At 38.3% G+C, this 18356-nt stretch overlaps 1 protein-coding gene across 2 annotated transcripts in view; it reads right to left on the bottom strand.

Moving 5' to 3' along the window:
- Positions 1-18356, bottom strand: part of GABRA4 (gamma-aminobutyric acid type A receptor subunit alpha4) — a 40087-nt gene that overhangs the window by 9306 nt on the left and 12425 nt on the right. The window contains exons 4-9 of one of the 2 annotated variants that reach the window (XM_074587964.1): positions 17885-18105; positions 17699-17781; positions 15772-15915; positions 14210-14362; positions 10635-10894; positions 1012-1920 (exon numbers count right to left, since the gene is read on the bottom strand). In XM_074587964.1, coding sequence (XP_074444065.1) covers positions 1855-1920; positions 10635-10894; positions 14210-14362; positions 15772-15915; positions 17699-17781; positions 17885-18105 — 927 coding nt within the window. In that variant the 3' untranslated portion in view covers positions 1012-1854. Of the gene's footprint in view, positions 1-1011; positions 1921-10634; positions 10895-14209; positions 14363-15771; positions 15916-17698; positions 17782-17884; positions 18106-18356 lie in introns of those variants that run through there. The other variant, XM_074587963.1, reaches the window with a different exon arrangement.

Consider the following 18356-nt stretch of genomic DNA (forward strand, 5'->3'; position numbering starts at 1 on the left):
ATCTCTCTCTGGGATGGAGGCAGTACAATATTTAAAGCAGTAGCTTCTGCTTTCTCAGGGATAAATTCGCAGCAGAATTTACAAGTCACAACACCACCATCTGGTACCAGTCCTAGCGGAAAGAGCTAATGCTTCGACATCCAGCAAGCAGCTGCCAAAGCTGGAGAGAAATGCCCTGGGTAGCATCAGAGACTAAATAACGTGCCTTTGCAGAAGCAGCCATCCAACTCTGCCCAGCGTGCTCAGCTCTGAGCTCTTTCATAAAGCTAGATAGCAAAGTCACACTGAAAAGACCCACAGAAAAAGACTCTGTCCTCGTCTACACTAAGACCAGGATGGGAGCCCAGGTTTTGGTGATAGGAGACCTCTTCTCAAGTCTGCCCTGACTGCCACAGGGATATCAACACAGGCTTCCCACATCTCAAGCGCTTCCCCACAAGGCCACTGGATATTCTAGGAAAAGTGGTCCACATTCCTTGTTATAGATGTTGCATTCTGGTCAGTTCAATCTCACCCTGCTGTTGAAGTGCATGCAAAGACGAGCTGGCTCCAGAATCAATTCCTCTCCTCCTCCCTGGCCCCATATAAATTATTTAACATAACAAGAGCAGCTTCAGTAGGAACTTCACATCCTGCGGACTACCTAGCAGACTGGTTACTAACACAATTCTGCAATAGAGAAGGGGCAGGACTCCAGACTGCTCAGACTCCCACGTGGGGTTTGTGGGAGGCTCTATCTAATATGCACGCAGCCCATTCAGATGAAACGGAATAGATATTTTTCCACCTAAGATGCATGGGAAACACTTTGGAAGCAGCAAGTCAGTTCAGTACATATCTACCCAGGGAAATTTAGTAATTAAGCCTTTTAGGTGTCTAATCACCATTTTGGATACTTAATCTCCCTAAGTTTAAAAAAAAAAAAAAGCCACACAAAACCACAAAAAACAACGAACCAAAAAAAAAACCCAACCCGAAAAGGGTGCCACAATCAAAGCAGTTTTAAAATTTCACAGAAGAATTTTAATTGTTTATTAGAATAATCAAGCATATAACAAAGACGTCTTACTATAATGAAATGAAAAGTGAACAGTAAATAAACACCTTTATGCCTCGCTGTTAATTTTGCAAGACTAAGATTAGAGCCTTCCATGACAGCGCTACTAAACTTCGACAAGATGCAGGTAAATTAATATACGGGAAGGTCAGTGATGCGGTATATGAAAGCACAGGTTTCCCAAACTGGGAGATCTCAACTAATTCAAACAAAAACTTATGCAAAAATTGGAAGCCTCAAAGCAACCAAAGTCTGGCATTACTTACTGTTTAGCTGCAACATGAAAATTGTTTGTGTGGTAATTTAGTAATATTTTCCCATTCAGTTCTACCATAGTGTTTTTTATCCTTACCATTCCTTCCTAAGAAAACAGTCTGTTCTTCTGGGAGGACATTATATAGCCTGCCAAATTCACACCATTTGACATTTACCAGGGAAGTAGCATGTTGTCATCAGTGTAAATAATGCTGCTTGTCCCAAATCCCACTGAGTCACCATATTGCCGTGCTGCTAGCAAATGCACAACTTGGAGGAGAAATCTACCATGTTTTACTATTATGTTGTAGAGCCAGTCAATCAAAATTTTACTGGAATGGTACTAGAGATTTTGTTTTGCCTTACAGAGCCCTGGAATATGATCAAGTAAAAGCTCCACCTACCACAAAATACAATTAATACTAGTCCATAGCTTTAGCAGTGCAAAGAGCAATCCAGATTATTTGGAGAGGAAAAATAATGAGGAGAGATAAGCTGTAAGAGCCAGTCCACCATCCATGCTACTCATTTTGCGATCTGAATCATATGATGGGAGGGCAGGAGAGGTAAGAAGAGCACTCCATCTTATGTTCCACCACTAGACAGGCCTAGAAGTGCACAATGTGGAAGAAAAGTTAAGGTTATTAAAAAGACAAAAATTAGAAGAACCTTTTTTCAAAAAACAGATGCCAAATTCACGCCAAATAAACCCATCCACCTGTATGGTGCTCAAGAACCATATACATGCATAAATGTATGTATGTATTTGTAAGTACAAACATATATGGTTCTTAAGCACTGGAGTGCACAATTCTTGAAGATTTTATTTATATCATGACAAAAATGAAAGAACTGAAAACATAACTACATGGGGGGGGAAATAAATCTATTAGGATAGGTCATGTGTTAACCAATGGTGGAGGTGCTCTCTATAACATCTACGAAAGGAAGAAGAACAGCTGATTAGGGACCAAAGCCCTTCATTATTTTCTGTATCTTTCAATTTTCGGTGACCTTAAAGCTTTAGTTAAATTTGCTTCAGTAGTTTGCTGAAAATGCCTTGAACACGCATTTCCTTGTAGATTTTCCCAAGCCTCTCAACATTTATTTCTTCTGACTCCAATTTTTCCAGTGTAAAAATGAAGTCAGCTAGAAATCTCACACACAGCTGTGAAACTCAGTTGCAATTTGGTGTCATTGGACTCACCAGTATTGAAAACTCTTTGTGGAAGGGAAATAAAACTGAAATTTAAATATAAATACAGAAAAAGGTTTAGGCAGAAAATATGTCAAAGGCATCGTTTCATACTAATCATGATAGAGAAATCCATACACTCCCTGACAATTTGCATTATAAAGGATGCCAAACAATCTGTCTTACCCCTGACACCATGCAGGTTTGTTCTGACTTGATGTTTCTGAAATGCTACCACTTATTTTTTGAGTACTTAACATTTGCCTTTACAAAAAGAAAAAAAAAATTGCAATTAGATCAATATAAGATCTATCTCAATGCCTGCAACTGATATTGGCATGATAATAACCTTTATTATTAAACAGGAACACATATTGTTTACTCTAATGATGAAACCATAAGGAATATGGTTTTTCGGAGCATGGTGGGTTTTTTTCCAGTAGGTAAGCACAATGACAGAGAAAGGCATTTAAGCGTATTTTTAGAATTAAAAACAATGGAGTTTAGTATTTTCTAGAATAACCACTTGGAAGATTGACGTTACTGAGCTATGCTTTGATTTCCAAAATAAAAGCCTTATCCTAATACCATTTAGATTACGTCTTCCAGTAAATACAATAAACACGGTCAGGTATTTGGACATCAGATGAATAACAGCCTCCTATTCCCTTCCCTGCTCTTGTGGCAGGTCATTATAACAGTTACAGAAATTGAGAAGTTACAGAAAGTGAGAAATTGAGAAGTGAGCAATTACCACATTTCCTAGTAAGGGTTGGAGGAGACAGCACACCAGCAGGATTGTTTGTTTAGTTATTAATTTCAACACCTGATTTAATTCCTGCTTTTTTTGTGCATTTTAAAAAACAAAAAAACAAAACCAAACTAAAACCACCACAAACTAACAAAAAAACCCAAACAAAAAAACATTTCCGCTATCAATAAGTAAAAAACTCATTCCCCAACTTCGAATTCCAACACTTTTGTTCATTTTATCAATACCCAGCCATTTTTTACCTTCATTATAACTGAATTCTGAAATTCAGTGGAGTTTACATCACAGTTAACTTGGGTCAGAATCTAGCCCCAAACGTAATACTACGTTGCCTACTTCCACTAATTACTCTTCTCACTTTGCAGTAGACAAATGTTTCTACTTCCAGTGTAAATTTATTCCACAACTCAACCATGTTAAAGGTAGAGCAGTATCAGGTTCTTGGAAAGAGACCAAATTTTTTAATATACCACTTTGTGCTACTTAGGAAGACATATTATGTGAAATATTAAGAAAAGCATTTTAAATTATACACCCCACATTTATGCGCCAATCGTATTGTTTGAGCGTATATTTAGCTTTATACATTGCAAGTAGTGCCAGTTGCTGGATAGAACTATCTAAGTCTAGCGAACCAAGTGAAAAACAAAAAACAAAGAAAAACAACACCGAAAAGCCAAACAAAACCAAAGAAGCAATACAAATAAAAAAAAAGGAGGGGGGGAACCTACAAAACATTGTACCTGAGCTTCACAGCTAATAAAATATTGTAAGAACCATTTTGGATCTATTCTATCTTCTGCTATGCAAACATTCAAAGTTCCCACTAAATCACTGCCGCCTAACACCAGGTAGTCATTCTCTCCTATATTTCAAATAGTGTTCAGTACGAAATATGTCAGTTGTTTATGACCTGCATCCACTCTCATCCTACTTAAACACGATGCCAGCATATTATGACTGTAAATCACCGACAGAAGAAATGTTGACTAATGAAATTAGAGCGACAGAAAATTGTTGACCTGTCAAAGAAACTATTCATGTGGCACAGCAGCCTCCCTTTGTATGGTCCTGTCCTTATATTTGCATGAACTTCATGCATTTCTTGAGCCCAAAGTCCTTCATTAGGATTGGAGTTTTAAATGCCACTGCCCTAAAAAACCCGAACCATAACCCCCTAGGCAGTGTAGAAGTAGTGAAGCTGCAAAAAATTATTATTACATTTAAAAACTGAAATGCTGCTCCAACTACAGGACTATTCAAGTCACACTGAGGAAGTGGGCTATGCATCCACATAAGGAGTTCCGTAGACAGACCATCACCTTGTGGTCCAAGTAGCGCCATTAAGATCTGTCTGCTCTTCGGATAACTCCCTCCACATATATGAAAAATGGGGTTTACTCCACTTCCCTATTTACAGGGAGAGGGGAAGCTATTTTCCTACTAATCCAGAGGGAAACGCAAAGAAATTAAGTGGTAAGTGCATTTCCCAGTACCTTCCAGTATTACTCCAGAGATGGTACATTTTATGCACCTCTTGTCATTACAGAATATGTCTACATATTCAAAAAGAAGTTTTGGCTCAAAGGTTAAAATTTCCGCTTTCACTTACAGTCTAGGCCTTAGACACAAGACACAAACACACAAACACAAAAACCAAACCAAACCAAAACAGAGAATTATCCACCCTATGGCCTCTGGATTGTATCCAGCCCATCAGAACAATTCATAGAGCCCAATCTTTCCTCTGGAAGTCATGAGACGGGACACAGGGCAGAGAGATGAGTTTCTCCAGATGTTTTTTAACCAAATACTCCCACAGGATCCCTGCCCTCCCCCCACACCCATCATGTAACTTGAGCTGTGTCCATCATACGACTAAGAGACAAGTACTCCACATCACAGAAAATACATCTTAATCTCATGAAAGCACATACAAAGGTTGTCCACATGACCATGTTTCTTGTAAATTTGTCAGGTACACATCAGTCACGCATCACCCTAGCATGGATCCTCCTGGTGAGAAGTGTGCATCTCCATGGCATTGAAGAGTTTGACCCTTGAGTTCCTCCATTGGATGCTACGGGGCTTAAGACAATGTGTCATTTAAGTGGCTTCAGAAAAGAGGAAGAAAGTTCGAGAGCTACCATCTACTTGTGACCGAGTTTGAAGAAATTATTCCATTCAAAAGGTTTGTTCGAGCCTGACCTGTTTTTTCAAGTTTAACACTCTTTTAACAAACAGCTGAGGTTGAAGCTCATGCTAGCAGTGTTTAGAAACCTATTTTTGAAGACTATTTTTCAGTAGCATTCTTCATCTCCAAAATTGGGTAGGTCTTTAAAAATAAACTTCATAGGAATACAGTGAAAAGGAAATAGTGCAGAAGCACAAAAATAGACTCAGGAGTCCAATAACAAACTATAAATCATTCATTTCCATCACACACTGACTTGCAACAACACTTCTGCTTTTACTGAAGAAAGTTCAGAACATTTTGGGACAGGTTCATTCATTCTAACATGAAAGCATTTTAACTTGCTCCCAAGACCAGGGTATCACAGGAGACCATGGTGTCAGCCATCTGTCTTGCCTTAGACAGATTCCAGTACTATCTTGCTGTGGCTTACAAAAGGGACGAGTGAGGTTGTCCAAGTCCCTTGAGAACTCAAGGCAGATCTCAAACAAACTTGGGTCCTACTCATGGGATGCCTACTGCAGAACTGCACTCCTCCCTATGCAAACACATTAAATTTCTATTAGAAAGTTACAGGCAACAAGAAGAAAGAGTTGAAATGGGACACGGAGGGGGAGGAAGGTAAAAAGAAGTTGAATAACACCATGGCTAAAACCAAGTCAAGTGATAAAGGAGCACACACTGCATCTGCAGGCACTGCAAAGGCTGTCTGCTCGCCCCTGCGAGCCCAGCCTTTTTTCCCAGCCCAGGAAATTAGCTTCAAACAAGGTATTTTTTTGTTGGAATTAACACAGTTCAGATTACTTGGCTAGCCTTGGAAATTCATTTAATGCTTACTGTAATCAATATATTGATCACTCACACCCACCATGTGGCTCCAAAGAACTAAATATAATTGCACAAGAGAATTGCTTAGAAAACCATATAGTCCACGTTTCCTACAGTAAAGAGGTACCAGATGTGGTGAGGGAATGCATAATATGAATTAATACATCCCAAATCATTTGATCATAATGATAGGAGTTGCCTTTGATCCAAGACAACTGGAAAAGTGTTTTTGACTGAAAATTAAAAAAAAAATCCACCACCAAGAATTCTAATTCTAAAACTGATTCAATATAGAAAACCCACTTTAACTCCACGGTCAGAAATTGGTCAAACACGTACATGTCAAAAAAGGACTCTGAATTACATACCTTTATTTTACCAAATTTTACTATTAATTTGCTTAATCTCTAGTAGTATCAGATAGTAAAATCCCCATGTTCTATAGGAAATCCAGTTTCATAGCCCAACCTGCTCCCTCCTAGAACCCTCTAGGACACTCCCAACACATTACTGGAGAAAAAACAAATAAAAAAAAAAAAAATCAAATGCACGTAACCATCCAGTGAATAACGCACAATCAACAGCCCATAAAATTAAACCCTCATTTAAAAGTATAATATCAAGTTGTTTGTTTCCCTTAACAGCCTCAATTTCTCTGTATTTCTCCTGTTTTCAGGGGACCTATGCAGATGGGACCTCAACTATGTAAAGCCAACTCAGCCAGCTCCCTGCCATTTCAAGGCAGGCAAAAGGACTGGGCTTACAGCCATAAGAGAGGGATCTCCCCTCCAATTAACAGAAGATCCAAAGCAGGTTGCAAATGGTGAGATACACACCAGAAAGAACCATAGGGTTTAGGTATTTAGGCATCTTCTTTCCCAATTTACGCACGCTTCCTCCCTGAGTAAGTGGAAAATTTTTAATTTTGGGAGACTGGCAAATTTACCAGATGATTAGGCAAAAACTTGAAACTTTTTTCAGACAGATTAAAATTAAAACTTTTCCTTGAGCTCTGGCAATTGTATTGCTAACAACAGAATTTCTAGTACAATAGTGGCAATGTAGTAATGACTTTTTTTAAACACTAACTGGGTTAAGAAATCAAAGCCTATCGCTTAGGTATGGAGATAAAATGTTTAGTCTTTATGTTAAGAAACGATACATACAGATTACATGCTACAGTCAGGCTATTCTGTGCACCACAAACTCATAGGAAAGCTGAAATTCTGTTCTCTCTGGTAAATCGGCACTGTATATGTGCAGAAAAAAAAAAAATCAGATTCATAATACACCATAAGAAAATTCTAGATTAGTTGTTTATAAGCAAAACTAAAAGTTTTAAGCAGAGGACTATATTACATGTCAGGTTGGAAAGCAGAGTCTAACAGACATATAGAATCACAGAATTGTTAGGGTTGGAAGGGACCTTAAAGATCATCTAGTTCCAACCCCCTGCCACGGGCAGGGACACCTACCAGTACATGCTCCCAGCAACATCTCAGGTTGCTCAGAGCCCCATCCAGCCTGGCCTTAAAAACTTCCAGGGATGGGGCTTCCACAACCTCTCTGGGCAACCTGTGCCAGTGTCTCACCACCCTCATGGTGAAGAACTTCTCCCTAACTTCCAGTCTGAATCGACCCATCTCTAGTTTTAATCCATTCCCTCTAGTCCTACCATTACCCGACATCCTAAAAAGTCCCTCACCATCTTTCTTGTAGGCCCCCTTAAGATACTGGTAGGCCACTATAAGGTCTCCTCGGAGCCTTCTTTTCTCCAGACTGAACAACCCCAACTCCCTCAGTCTGTCCTCATGGGAGAGGTGCTCCAGCCCTCTGATCATGCTCGTGGCCCTTCTCTGGACACATTCCAGCACGTCCATATCTTTCTTGTAGTAGGGGCTCCAGAATTGGACACAGTACTTCAGGTGGGGTCTCACGAGAGTGGAGTAGAGGGGGAGAATCACCTCCCTCAACCTGCTGGCCACGCTTCTCCTGATGCAGCCCAGGATACGATTGGCTTTTTGGGCTGCTAGTGCAGACTGATGGCTCACGTTGAGCCTCTCATCTACCAGCACCCCCAAGTCCTTGTCTTCAGGGCTGCTCTCAAGCCAGTCGCAGCCCAGCCTATATCAGTGCTTGGGATTGCCCCGAACCAGATGGAGGACCTTGCATTTGGTCTTGTTGAACTTCATGATATTAGCTTCTAATGAATTAGAACAGCTGTATTAGCTTCTGTTCTGCGCAGGAGGAGACCAGAACAGAAGTCATCCTCTAGTCATGGAAAGGACTACACCACAGCTACGCCTTTATAACAGCACCTGAGGGCTCACCCTGTACGCCTGTCCTGGAAGAGCAAAGACTCAAATCTTAGCATAGGCATAACTGGAGAACAAGCCATAAAAAAATATAATAGTTCAAGGTACAATCAACATTATCATTCACTGATGTACTCATAACATTTAATGTGTAACCCTTCAAAAAAGTAGATTGCTCCCTTGAGTGCTTTCAAGATCGCCAAACCCGTAAGCACACTACCACATTTATCACAGAGGTATTAATTAAGCAGTGGAATAGAACTGTGTGTTCTGTTGACTCTGTTGTTAAAAGAAAAAAAAAACACCAAAAGAACAAAACCCACAAACACCAAAAAACAAAAAGAGAGAAAGAGAAGTTTCTCCAAAACAGGTTTGTAAATAGCTAAGCATGATACAAGACTGACTTACAGCAATTCTGACCACGATTCAAAACAGTTTTATTAAGCCTCCATCATTGCTACCTGAGAAAATTACTATTTTTACTTTTGTTTTAATCAAATCTTATAAATAAACCCAAGATGAAACTGTTAGATAATTTATTTTCCTTTGGACCCAAGTAAAACCTGACGATCACCAGAAGCAGTATTTATTAACACTCCTCAGGAGTGCCTGAGATACTCCACTAAACTGCATGCTGTACTATCAAGAATAAAGTAATGTACTCTATGTACAAAGTGAACTACATGCTACTATAAACAAACTTTTTCTTGTTGCCATCTCTTACTAGCAGTCACCGGAGTGATGAGTAACAAAACCTTCCAGGGAACATCTATCCTTTTAAGCAGAAATGGGAGCTAATAGAACAACACAGCCAGGAGATTGAAAACAGTAATGATCTTTGGTAAGAGAGCAAAGAAGAGAAAGAAAAATGGAAGTGGGTGGACAGCAGCTGAGCAGCGATAGCAAATGGAAGGGGTGGGAAGGCAAAAAAGAGCAGATGAATAGGGAGGGAGACAAATGGGATGTGAAAAGAGACAGAAGACAAAATTACCAAGAGTTAGTCTAAAACAGCAGTTCTTAAATCATGGCTCAGCCAAAGGAAATTACAAAGTCAGCCTGACAGGAAGATTAAATTACAATGCTTCTGTCAGCATCTTACTTCTTGAGTGGTGTTGCCAAGAGTAAGCCATGGCTGGGAATTACTGTCTGACCGCGTGGCCGGCGCAAGTCCCGTAATGACCTTGTTATCCAGGTGTCTCATAAATAGGAGTGATGCAGCAGAGAGTAGGCATATGGGAATGGGAAAAGGGAAGAAAGGAGAATCACTGGTCAGCTCAACTGGAAATGAGATCGAGCCTTTATTAACTGGTCCACGCACTAAGATAGCTACCACGCAAGTCACACTTAATCCGAAGCACTATGAAAGATGGAAAGCATTTTGTTAAAGATCCCCAAAACCTGCTCAGGAGTTGAGGTGAGCTCCTGTGCAAAGATAAGTAAGTTACATAAAAATGAAATCTTTGGTGGACACAAAGGTTTCATCCAGCATTCTTAAAAGACACCTGAAATTGTACCTGATGAAGAAAAAAGTCTAGATAGGTGATACACGCAATGAAAGGACAACTGTGGTGTCTAGGGAAATGCTCTGAGGTACAACCGCATATTTTAATTCATTAAAGACACTAGCCACATAAAATAACATGCCGTCCTTATAATCTGTAATACCTTGGTCTGTATAATCAGTCCAATCAGAATCAACGTGCAAAGGGAAAGAGAGTTTCCTAAAGATACCCATCCTAAGTGACCTTCACCAAAACACAACTAAATATAGAAGAGACTGCAGGTATGGATGGACACAACCTCCTCCTCTCCCCCAAGTTAATCCAATACTGCAAGTAAAAATTAAATATTGTTTTACAAGATTTTATCATTGAATACAGTGTAGCATTGGTCTGCCATTATGCTGACTTACGCTGTATCGTTAACTCTGAGGGAACCTGGGAGGAAGTTAAAGGCCTGTTTTTTACTGAGAAACACTACAAAAAGATGGAAAATATTTGTATAAGCTGAAAACATACCGTAAGCGTCTCTTCTGTACTTCTTTCTCTTTGTACTGGAGCAGCTGGAAATTCAAGGAGGGATTTCACTGTCTTCCTTTTGGCTTTTTCCATTTGAATATTAGTAAAATAGTTGACAGCAGCAAACTCAATGAGAGCGGAGAACACAAAGGCAAAGCAGACCGCTATGAACCAGTCCATGGCAGTAGCATAGGATACTTTTGGCAGTGAATGTCTTGCACTGATGCTCAGCGTCGTCATCGTCAACACCGTGGTTATTCCTTCAAAGAAATAAAATAAAGCTCTGCTGAATCTGAGTAAAACAAAGTCAGAATAGGCAAGCAGCTTGCAAGAATTTTAAACCACTTAGGAGTCCTTCTATTCTGCTTGCGAATAGCGCATTAGATTTAAGTCACGGCAACCATCATCTGTGTGCAGCTAAGCACACAAAACAGTTAACCAGTTTCTAAAGGAGGTATGGAAGCCATGACTTCAGCAGACCATCTACAGTTCACGTGAAGAAAACATGGAAATTTTAATTTTGTATTTGTATCATGTCAAGTTCAGTAGAATTTCTCACAAGCTATTTTCTAAACATTTGAACATAACTTCAGTTGTTAAATAGGGGACTCCTCATCAGACTGCAACAAAAACATGATTTTTTCTTGTAATAGGTTCAGAATCCCACCTATTACTCTGCGTCTGTTCCTCTTATCCCACTCGTAATCCAGGCGCCATTAAATCATGGCAAATTATTTTGGTGCTAAGGAAAACTAGAATATTACGTGAACAACTCTGTTAATTAGTAAACCATAACCTTATCTTTTAAGACCTTCTGCTACTATTTGATCAACTCAATGTAATTAGAATTTCATCTTCTGAAAGAACAACTTTTTAATTAAAAAGTGTACAAGCATGAACACTAAGCTCAAAATATGACCACTTCACGGTAATACTTCAAATGTAAATATATGCTGTATAAAACCAAGGTATGGGGTTTTTTTTTCTTTTTTCATCAAAAATATTATACAAGTCTAAAATAGGAGTATATAGGGAACACTGCTTAAGTCCTACCACGATAACCTCAAGAAAGACTGACTACAAATGGAGATGTCTTTACTCTCACGTAAAGAACACCATACCAAATTTAATTCAAGATAAGATGCATATGCTGAGAAGAATTCTAAATAATTAAGATCACATTTTCCAATAGGATCCTGACATCCCCTATTCCCTAAATGGTGCTATCCTATCTGGGTGATCTAATATGAAAAAGCTTCACCTAGACACTGCCATACAGAGAACAGGACACAATAGTCTCTCCTATGAAAAAGCAAAAGACAGAAAGAAAAAAAAAGAAAAAACAGTTCATAAAAGCATAACGAGTATCTCAGAGCAAACTCAGCAAGATAAAAACACAGATGAAAGCTCACAAAACCTTCTCCAGTGGGAAGGTGTTGAAAAACACACCACTGAAAATGTTTAAATCTGAGAAAAAAAAATATGGAAAGTTATTTTTTTCCTGAAAGAAACCCATCCCTGCTTTGTCCTATGCTTCCTGATTCTACCTTTGTCCACTTCAAGCAAATAATTTGTCTGAATTGTCTTTTTAAAGACATTTTTTAATAGATGCAAGAATAGGCTGAAGTGACTTGAATGACCAACCATTCCCCAAATGCAAGGGGAAGAGGGGAGGCTTTGATAGTATTATTGTTTACTGCCATAGTCTTTATCATTTTTTCCCCCTATTAAATCATTTATCTGGGAGACTTGCAGTTGCCACTGTAACTGCTCTTGGATACGTGCCATAGGGATTTACAGAGTAAGGAACTAAGGTCTGGTAAAAAATATTATATATACACATCAATTGTAAGTACCCAGAGCTAAATACTTGCAAGCTTCTGATTAGAAATGTACATAACCATATAAAAATATATTAAGAGTGTCTTAATAGAAAAATTAATTTAAAAAAACAGATTGTACTGCTGTCTTTCCTCTAAGGAAACCACAGTCTCCCACAATCATCAGATTCAGGTGTCTGAAGCTCTGACTGCAAAAATCACAACCTGATGTACCTTCATTCCTTGGGTATTCTTCCTCTGTTGCCTTTGCCAAGTTTTCCCTAAACACGCAGCGTCTGATGGAAAGATCTTTTGGTTAGCCTCTTCTGACAGTTCCTCTAGAAAGCTGGTACCATGCAGGTATTCTGGCTTCATTACTGTCTCTTGCCTGAAACATTTCTACCTTTTTTAAGAAAACCTTTAGAAAACAGGCTCCCTTTGGAATTTGTCAGAAAACTAGAGAGATACTTTTAGCCATACTTTAAGCCACTTACTTTCAAAGGCATTTTAGAGACTTATCTCTAACTTAGTGGATGTCTAAACTTTATTATTATTATTTGTTTTCAGCTTCATATATGGATATAATGACACATATTGCGTGCATTGCTCTATAATTTGTACATTTTCAATTATCACATTTTTTCTGTAAATACTAATTCTACCTTTCCAGTTCATGGCAAACTCCCTTCAAAAAAGTACCATTATTCAACATCACTGCAAAGGCACGTGCAGTGATATACTCGTTTGCCTTATATAATGCTTGAGTTGAGAGCTACTAGGGTTCTTACTAGGTGCACAGGTTGTACCAATAATTAACTGTGTCTAATTTGTGGTACTAAACAGTATACAGACTCTAGTTATATGTTTGAATGGGCCGTCACATAGAAACATTAATTTCTATCGCTCTTGCCAGCATCTCTCTATCTATAGAAAGGCTTTTTGTAGAACATTCTCTTCCTGATTAGTCCTGCTTTAGACTACAGTGTATTATAAAGTCAAGACGTTGCTCTATAAAGACTGCTTTTAAAAATGTTTTTATCCTACTTCTTTGTTAGGAATTTATTTCCATTTAATTTCTTATACTTTGGCTCCCATATAAGCTTTTCTTGTTTTTTATTTTCAGAGTTCACTGTAACGTTGCATTCAAGCTGTATGTTGATGAGGGCAATTTTAATATCTTGCGATCGTTTTGCTTTTTTTATGAATTTTCATAATGGCAACAGCAGAAAGGAGAGAAGAGCACTAAACATGAAATTACGGTAACAGGATCTAAGCCTTACTCATACCAAGCTTCCACTGGTAACACAGAGATCTTGTAAGAAGACATCTCTACATCTCATGCACTCCCAATCAAATTATTTTAAAAGGATTTTAGAAGGCGTGAGTTCAAGTAATTACACTGCTGTCCACTGGAGGATAAAACTGCTCCGGATGTAGGCAAAGGACTTGCCTGGATTACTCAGGGACAGGTCTTCTCAATTTGCTCCCCCATGCAGGTAGAATACCCATGGATGTACATCTGCGTGCAACACAGGCAACTATGTCACCCTGCTGGTTAAATATTCCAAGTTTCTCTTCAGATTCGAAGGACTGATATAATACATTCTTCATACGTTGATAGCAAAAATTCCTCTGAATTTACATTATTTCCTTGTTTCTGCACAGGCACAGAGGCAGGATACCCCTTGCACTAAAAAGGCATATTCTAGTGAAAGTCATTAAAAGAGGAAGTACGAAAAAAGAAGAAATAATTACCAAACACCGTTCTAGCTGGAACAGATTCCTTATTTATCCAAAATGAAACTTGAGAAAGGATCACAGTCATAATGCATGGGATATAGGTCTGAATCATAAAATAACCCATTTTCCGTCTGAGGTGGAAGTAAACTGTCATAACAATATATTCACCTAAAAAAAAAAAAGAAGAAAGAAAATATTTTTCTGGCTGGGCATAAAATTTGTGTGCTGCAGAATAACTGTTTCAGATTATCAACTGAGATTGTTTAAAATGATGCTATTCATACCACTTAACATGTATAGAAAGACACGTTCCTTAGAGACAAGAATGAAACAAAGTTTTAAACAAAAAATTCTAGTAGTAGTAGGTCCTTACAGTGCCATTCAGAAGCTGCTATCAAAAATACCATAGATGTACAGCTAATATGGATCACTTTTTACAGTATAAGTACGATTTATAAAATTCTTTTGGTATCTGTTGAAGAAGAGATTCCCAAGACACAAGCTATCAACCTACCATAGTATCCAGAACATTGTGGTACCTACCTGCCAAATAAAACAATAAGAACAATGATGCACATTGAATTACATGGAAGCATCTCAGCTTTTTACTAGGGTTATACATCAGCATCACTATGATAATGAAACAAATGCAAAAATCATTGGCAAGAATTGAAAATACTGTAAATTTATCTAAAATATTATCATTCATATTAAAAAAAATATAATAATCTCAGTTTTACCATAAACTGAATAAACTAAATAAAGTACTACAGAATGAGAATTTTGGGGATAGTATGGAAATTCTGTTGTTAACTCATAATAATCAATATGCTGAGAAGTAAATTTCTAGTGTATTGCAAAATGCTGTTTTATCTTTGAGAAAAACATTCACAGAGCAATACATCAAATATATCTATCTGCTTTATCTGTTTCATTTTGACCATCTCGCAACACCCAAACTTGCTGATGCTTAGAAAATGATTCCAAATTTTAAAAATATTTTGGGAATATGCTTGTTTATCACCACGTTGCTCATCAGTGATACTTCACTCATTTCGGATGCCTGTAGTTGCCATTTGCCTTATTTCTTACAGCACAAATCAGCAGAAGTATCTATTGTGACTAATACATTTGTGCCTATCCTTATCTGACTAGAGGGTTTTTATGGCTTTAATAACCCATTCTGCATGCTGTACTTCTATCCTGAGCTGTTTGCACCGCCAAACAAAGGAAGTCTTTTGCACATAATGTGGATACAGTGCTGAGAAATTACTTCCTCACCCAGGCATCCTCTTGACTCTTCAAACTGCATTTTAAGCAGTGATTAAATGCTCATTTTGTCCCTTGGAGTAATGATCTCATTCTAGCTTTCTGAAAGACCGTCGCAATCTACTGTAATGAATCTGCAAATGTAAATCTGAAGGAGAGAAACCTAATTCAGATGTATGCTCTCAGCCCTTAATATATACCCTATGACATTCAGTAGAATACCTTACAGGAAAGAAAGAAAAAAAGCCTCGGGCAATGTTATAGGGTTAGTTTTACCTCACGTTGATTTTTACTGACGAGATTCCTACCTGTAATTGATTTAATGGTTTCAGTGGATACCGTATGCCCAAGCAGGTCATACTGAACTAAACTGGAAGACTCCTCAGGAACTTCCACTGACTTCTCAGGTCCTTTTGTCCAGGTATAAATCATTTCACTCTTTGGATAAGCATCTACAACACAGCATCGGTTTGCATAAATAGGAAACTTCTGCTCATACCCTACTAAGAGCACACTCCAAACCTACTGAAATCAAACGGCAAGACTCACACTAACAGCTTTTTAGAAACCCTTCACGTTAAGTTACCCCCAAAAGCCACCCCCAGAGGAGATGAATTAGCAGCTCAGGTCATACGTCAAGTATCACACACAAATTCACGTTCGCACGTGAAGTCTAAACAGGAGTTCTTTCTGGATCAGCCCTTATGGGGCATGTAAAGTCTATCTTTATTTTGGCAATTTCTATCTAAAATTTTAATCATTAAAATATACTAGTATATAAAAAAGAGCATATATAAGGAAGATACATTTTGGAGACTGGGCTCACATTTCTTTACAGAAAATAATGATTATACTAAAAACGATACTATACTAAAAAATATAGTATTTTAAACTTATGTTTAAAATATTTGCCAGAAACCAGAGGTCAGTAAAAGATTCACAACACCCCAAAAATAAGCACAACCAAAGAAGTACTTTACAATTAATACAAAAGACATAACTTAGGGCTAGCATTCAATCCCTACACAGCCCAAACTCCTGTTAAAATTAAATTAAATCAGTCTTGCATTTGAAATGGCTACATCTTATTTCAAGTTTCACTGAGGTCGATATCAGATTAGTGTGAAGTGCAATTTCTGCTGGCTGGCGATTCTGCCTGTAGACATATGCCTGCCGAGAAACCCCCACTATTGAAGCTCCCCTATCACACAGCTGATACCAAACCCAATTCTGTCAGCACCTGGTCTCCAGTCTCACTGTAACAGGGATGAAAACCCTTATCAGAACAGTGTTTTTAATATCCCCAGCCATATAAGCTAAGTTTATGCTAAGGAAAGACTATGAGTAACTTCAGGCCATTCCTAACTTCAGAACTCTGGGGTCAAGGAAAACATATTAATGTTCAGCCACTGACTACATCTGAGTGTAAAGCAGAGAAGTCAGCGACCGAGGGGGCTTAGAAAAGTGACCAAATAGTTAACAGAGTGCACCAACCATCCCCGGGTGGTCTCAGAGGTCTCTGCTGTGGATTCAAACAAGGGAAATCACAACTACCTCCCTTGGTCATTAATTATGCAGTATGTCCCAAAATGTTCCTTCTAGACAAAGTCTGGAGACTATCCAAAAATCTGCATCTGATTTCAAAGCAGAAAAGGAAAGTCGCCAGCACTATGATTCCTCTCACCAGTCTAAAAACTATTTATCTAGACTAAACTTGCCATGCAGACTGCTGTTATAGGCCAAGAGATAGGAGATGATAGACAAATACAACAAAGGATCAAATCTTTACTCGTAATCTACACATCTAACAGGATGTCAATGTGCCTCCACTGACTGTAGATAAAGTCAGAGAACCTGCTTCCCTTGGTGCCTTTTGCCTGGCTGTTGGAAGCCGAAATGGATCCCACCCTCTTTGTCTTCTCCAGAGAATCTCTCACTTCACTGATTATCCAATTCTCCCTAAGAACCAAGAAAAAAAAAATATGTATTTCAAGCAACTGTGTAGCCAGAATAGTGGGGTTTAACATAACAGCTGAATCACTCCTTGCTTTTGAATTCTCAGCCTGGGTTTGATTTTTCAGGCCCTAAGTAAAATTCCCAAGGAAATTAACAGGAGTTTTGTCTGCATAAGGATTGTGTATCAATGCTAATATTCAGAAAGTTCAGTAATTGTTCAAAATCTACTTCTACTATTAAAATTCTGTAGTTACAAGAAATTTCATAATTGCAACTTACAACTCCCAAATTTGAGAGGACAAGCATGACCATCCATGGGAAAATCCACTAATCTCATGGGACACTCTGCACTTATTGTAAGCCTATAATGGAACAAATTAAATAGTCTCTGGTTGCCATTTTGTCTAGGCAGTATAACTTTTTGCATACAGTAATTGTAAGAAGCTAAACAAACAAGTTAGATACCTCATTGTGTACAGGATGGTGCCATTTCTCATTATTCTGAAGAGTTTATTTGGGGCTGTCATATTATGTGCGACAGACTTTTTCCCATTCCTGAAGAAAGTGTCAGGAGTCCACACCTTTGAAACCATCAAGTTGTTAAGTCTTAAAATTTCAATAGGGCCATCATATTTTAATCTTTTGTCTACCCATGTCTGACGGAAGAAGACATCCATTGTATACTCCTGTATTAAATTGCAGAAAGAACAAAGATCGCATTTGCATGTAAAAGTGTCTCCTGTAAAAAACAGAAATCCCTCAGGAGCAAAGAAATCAGCAGTAAATAAAATGCTAAGTCCACTACGCAAATATATTTCCACCAATTAAAGTGTGTTGTGTACTCCTTAATAGCTTAATTTCTCACATTAGTCATATCAATAAATTGCTACACATATTTAATCGTTAAGGAATAATTAATCTAATTAGGTTGCAGGAA

The sequence above is a fragment of the Larus michahellis genome, chromosome 5 (genome assembly GCF_964199755.1).
Source record: "Larus michahellis chromosome 5, bLarMic1.1, whole genome shotgun sequence".
NCBI lineage: Eukaryota > Metazoa > Chordata > Aves > Charadriiformes > Laridae > Larus > Larus michahellis.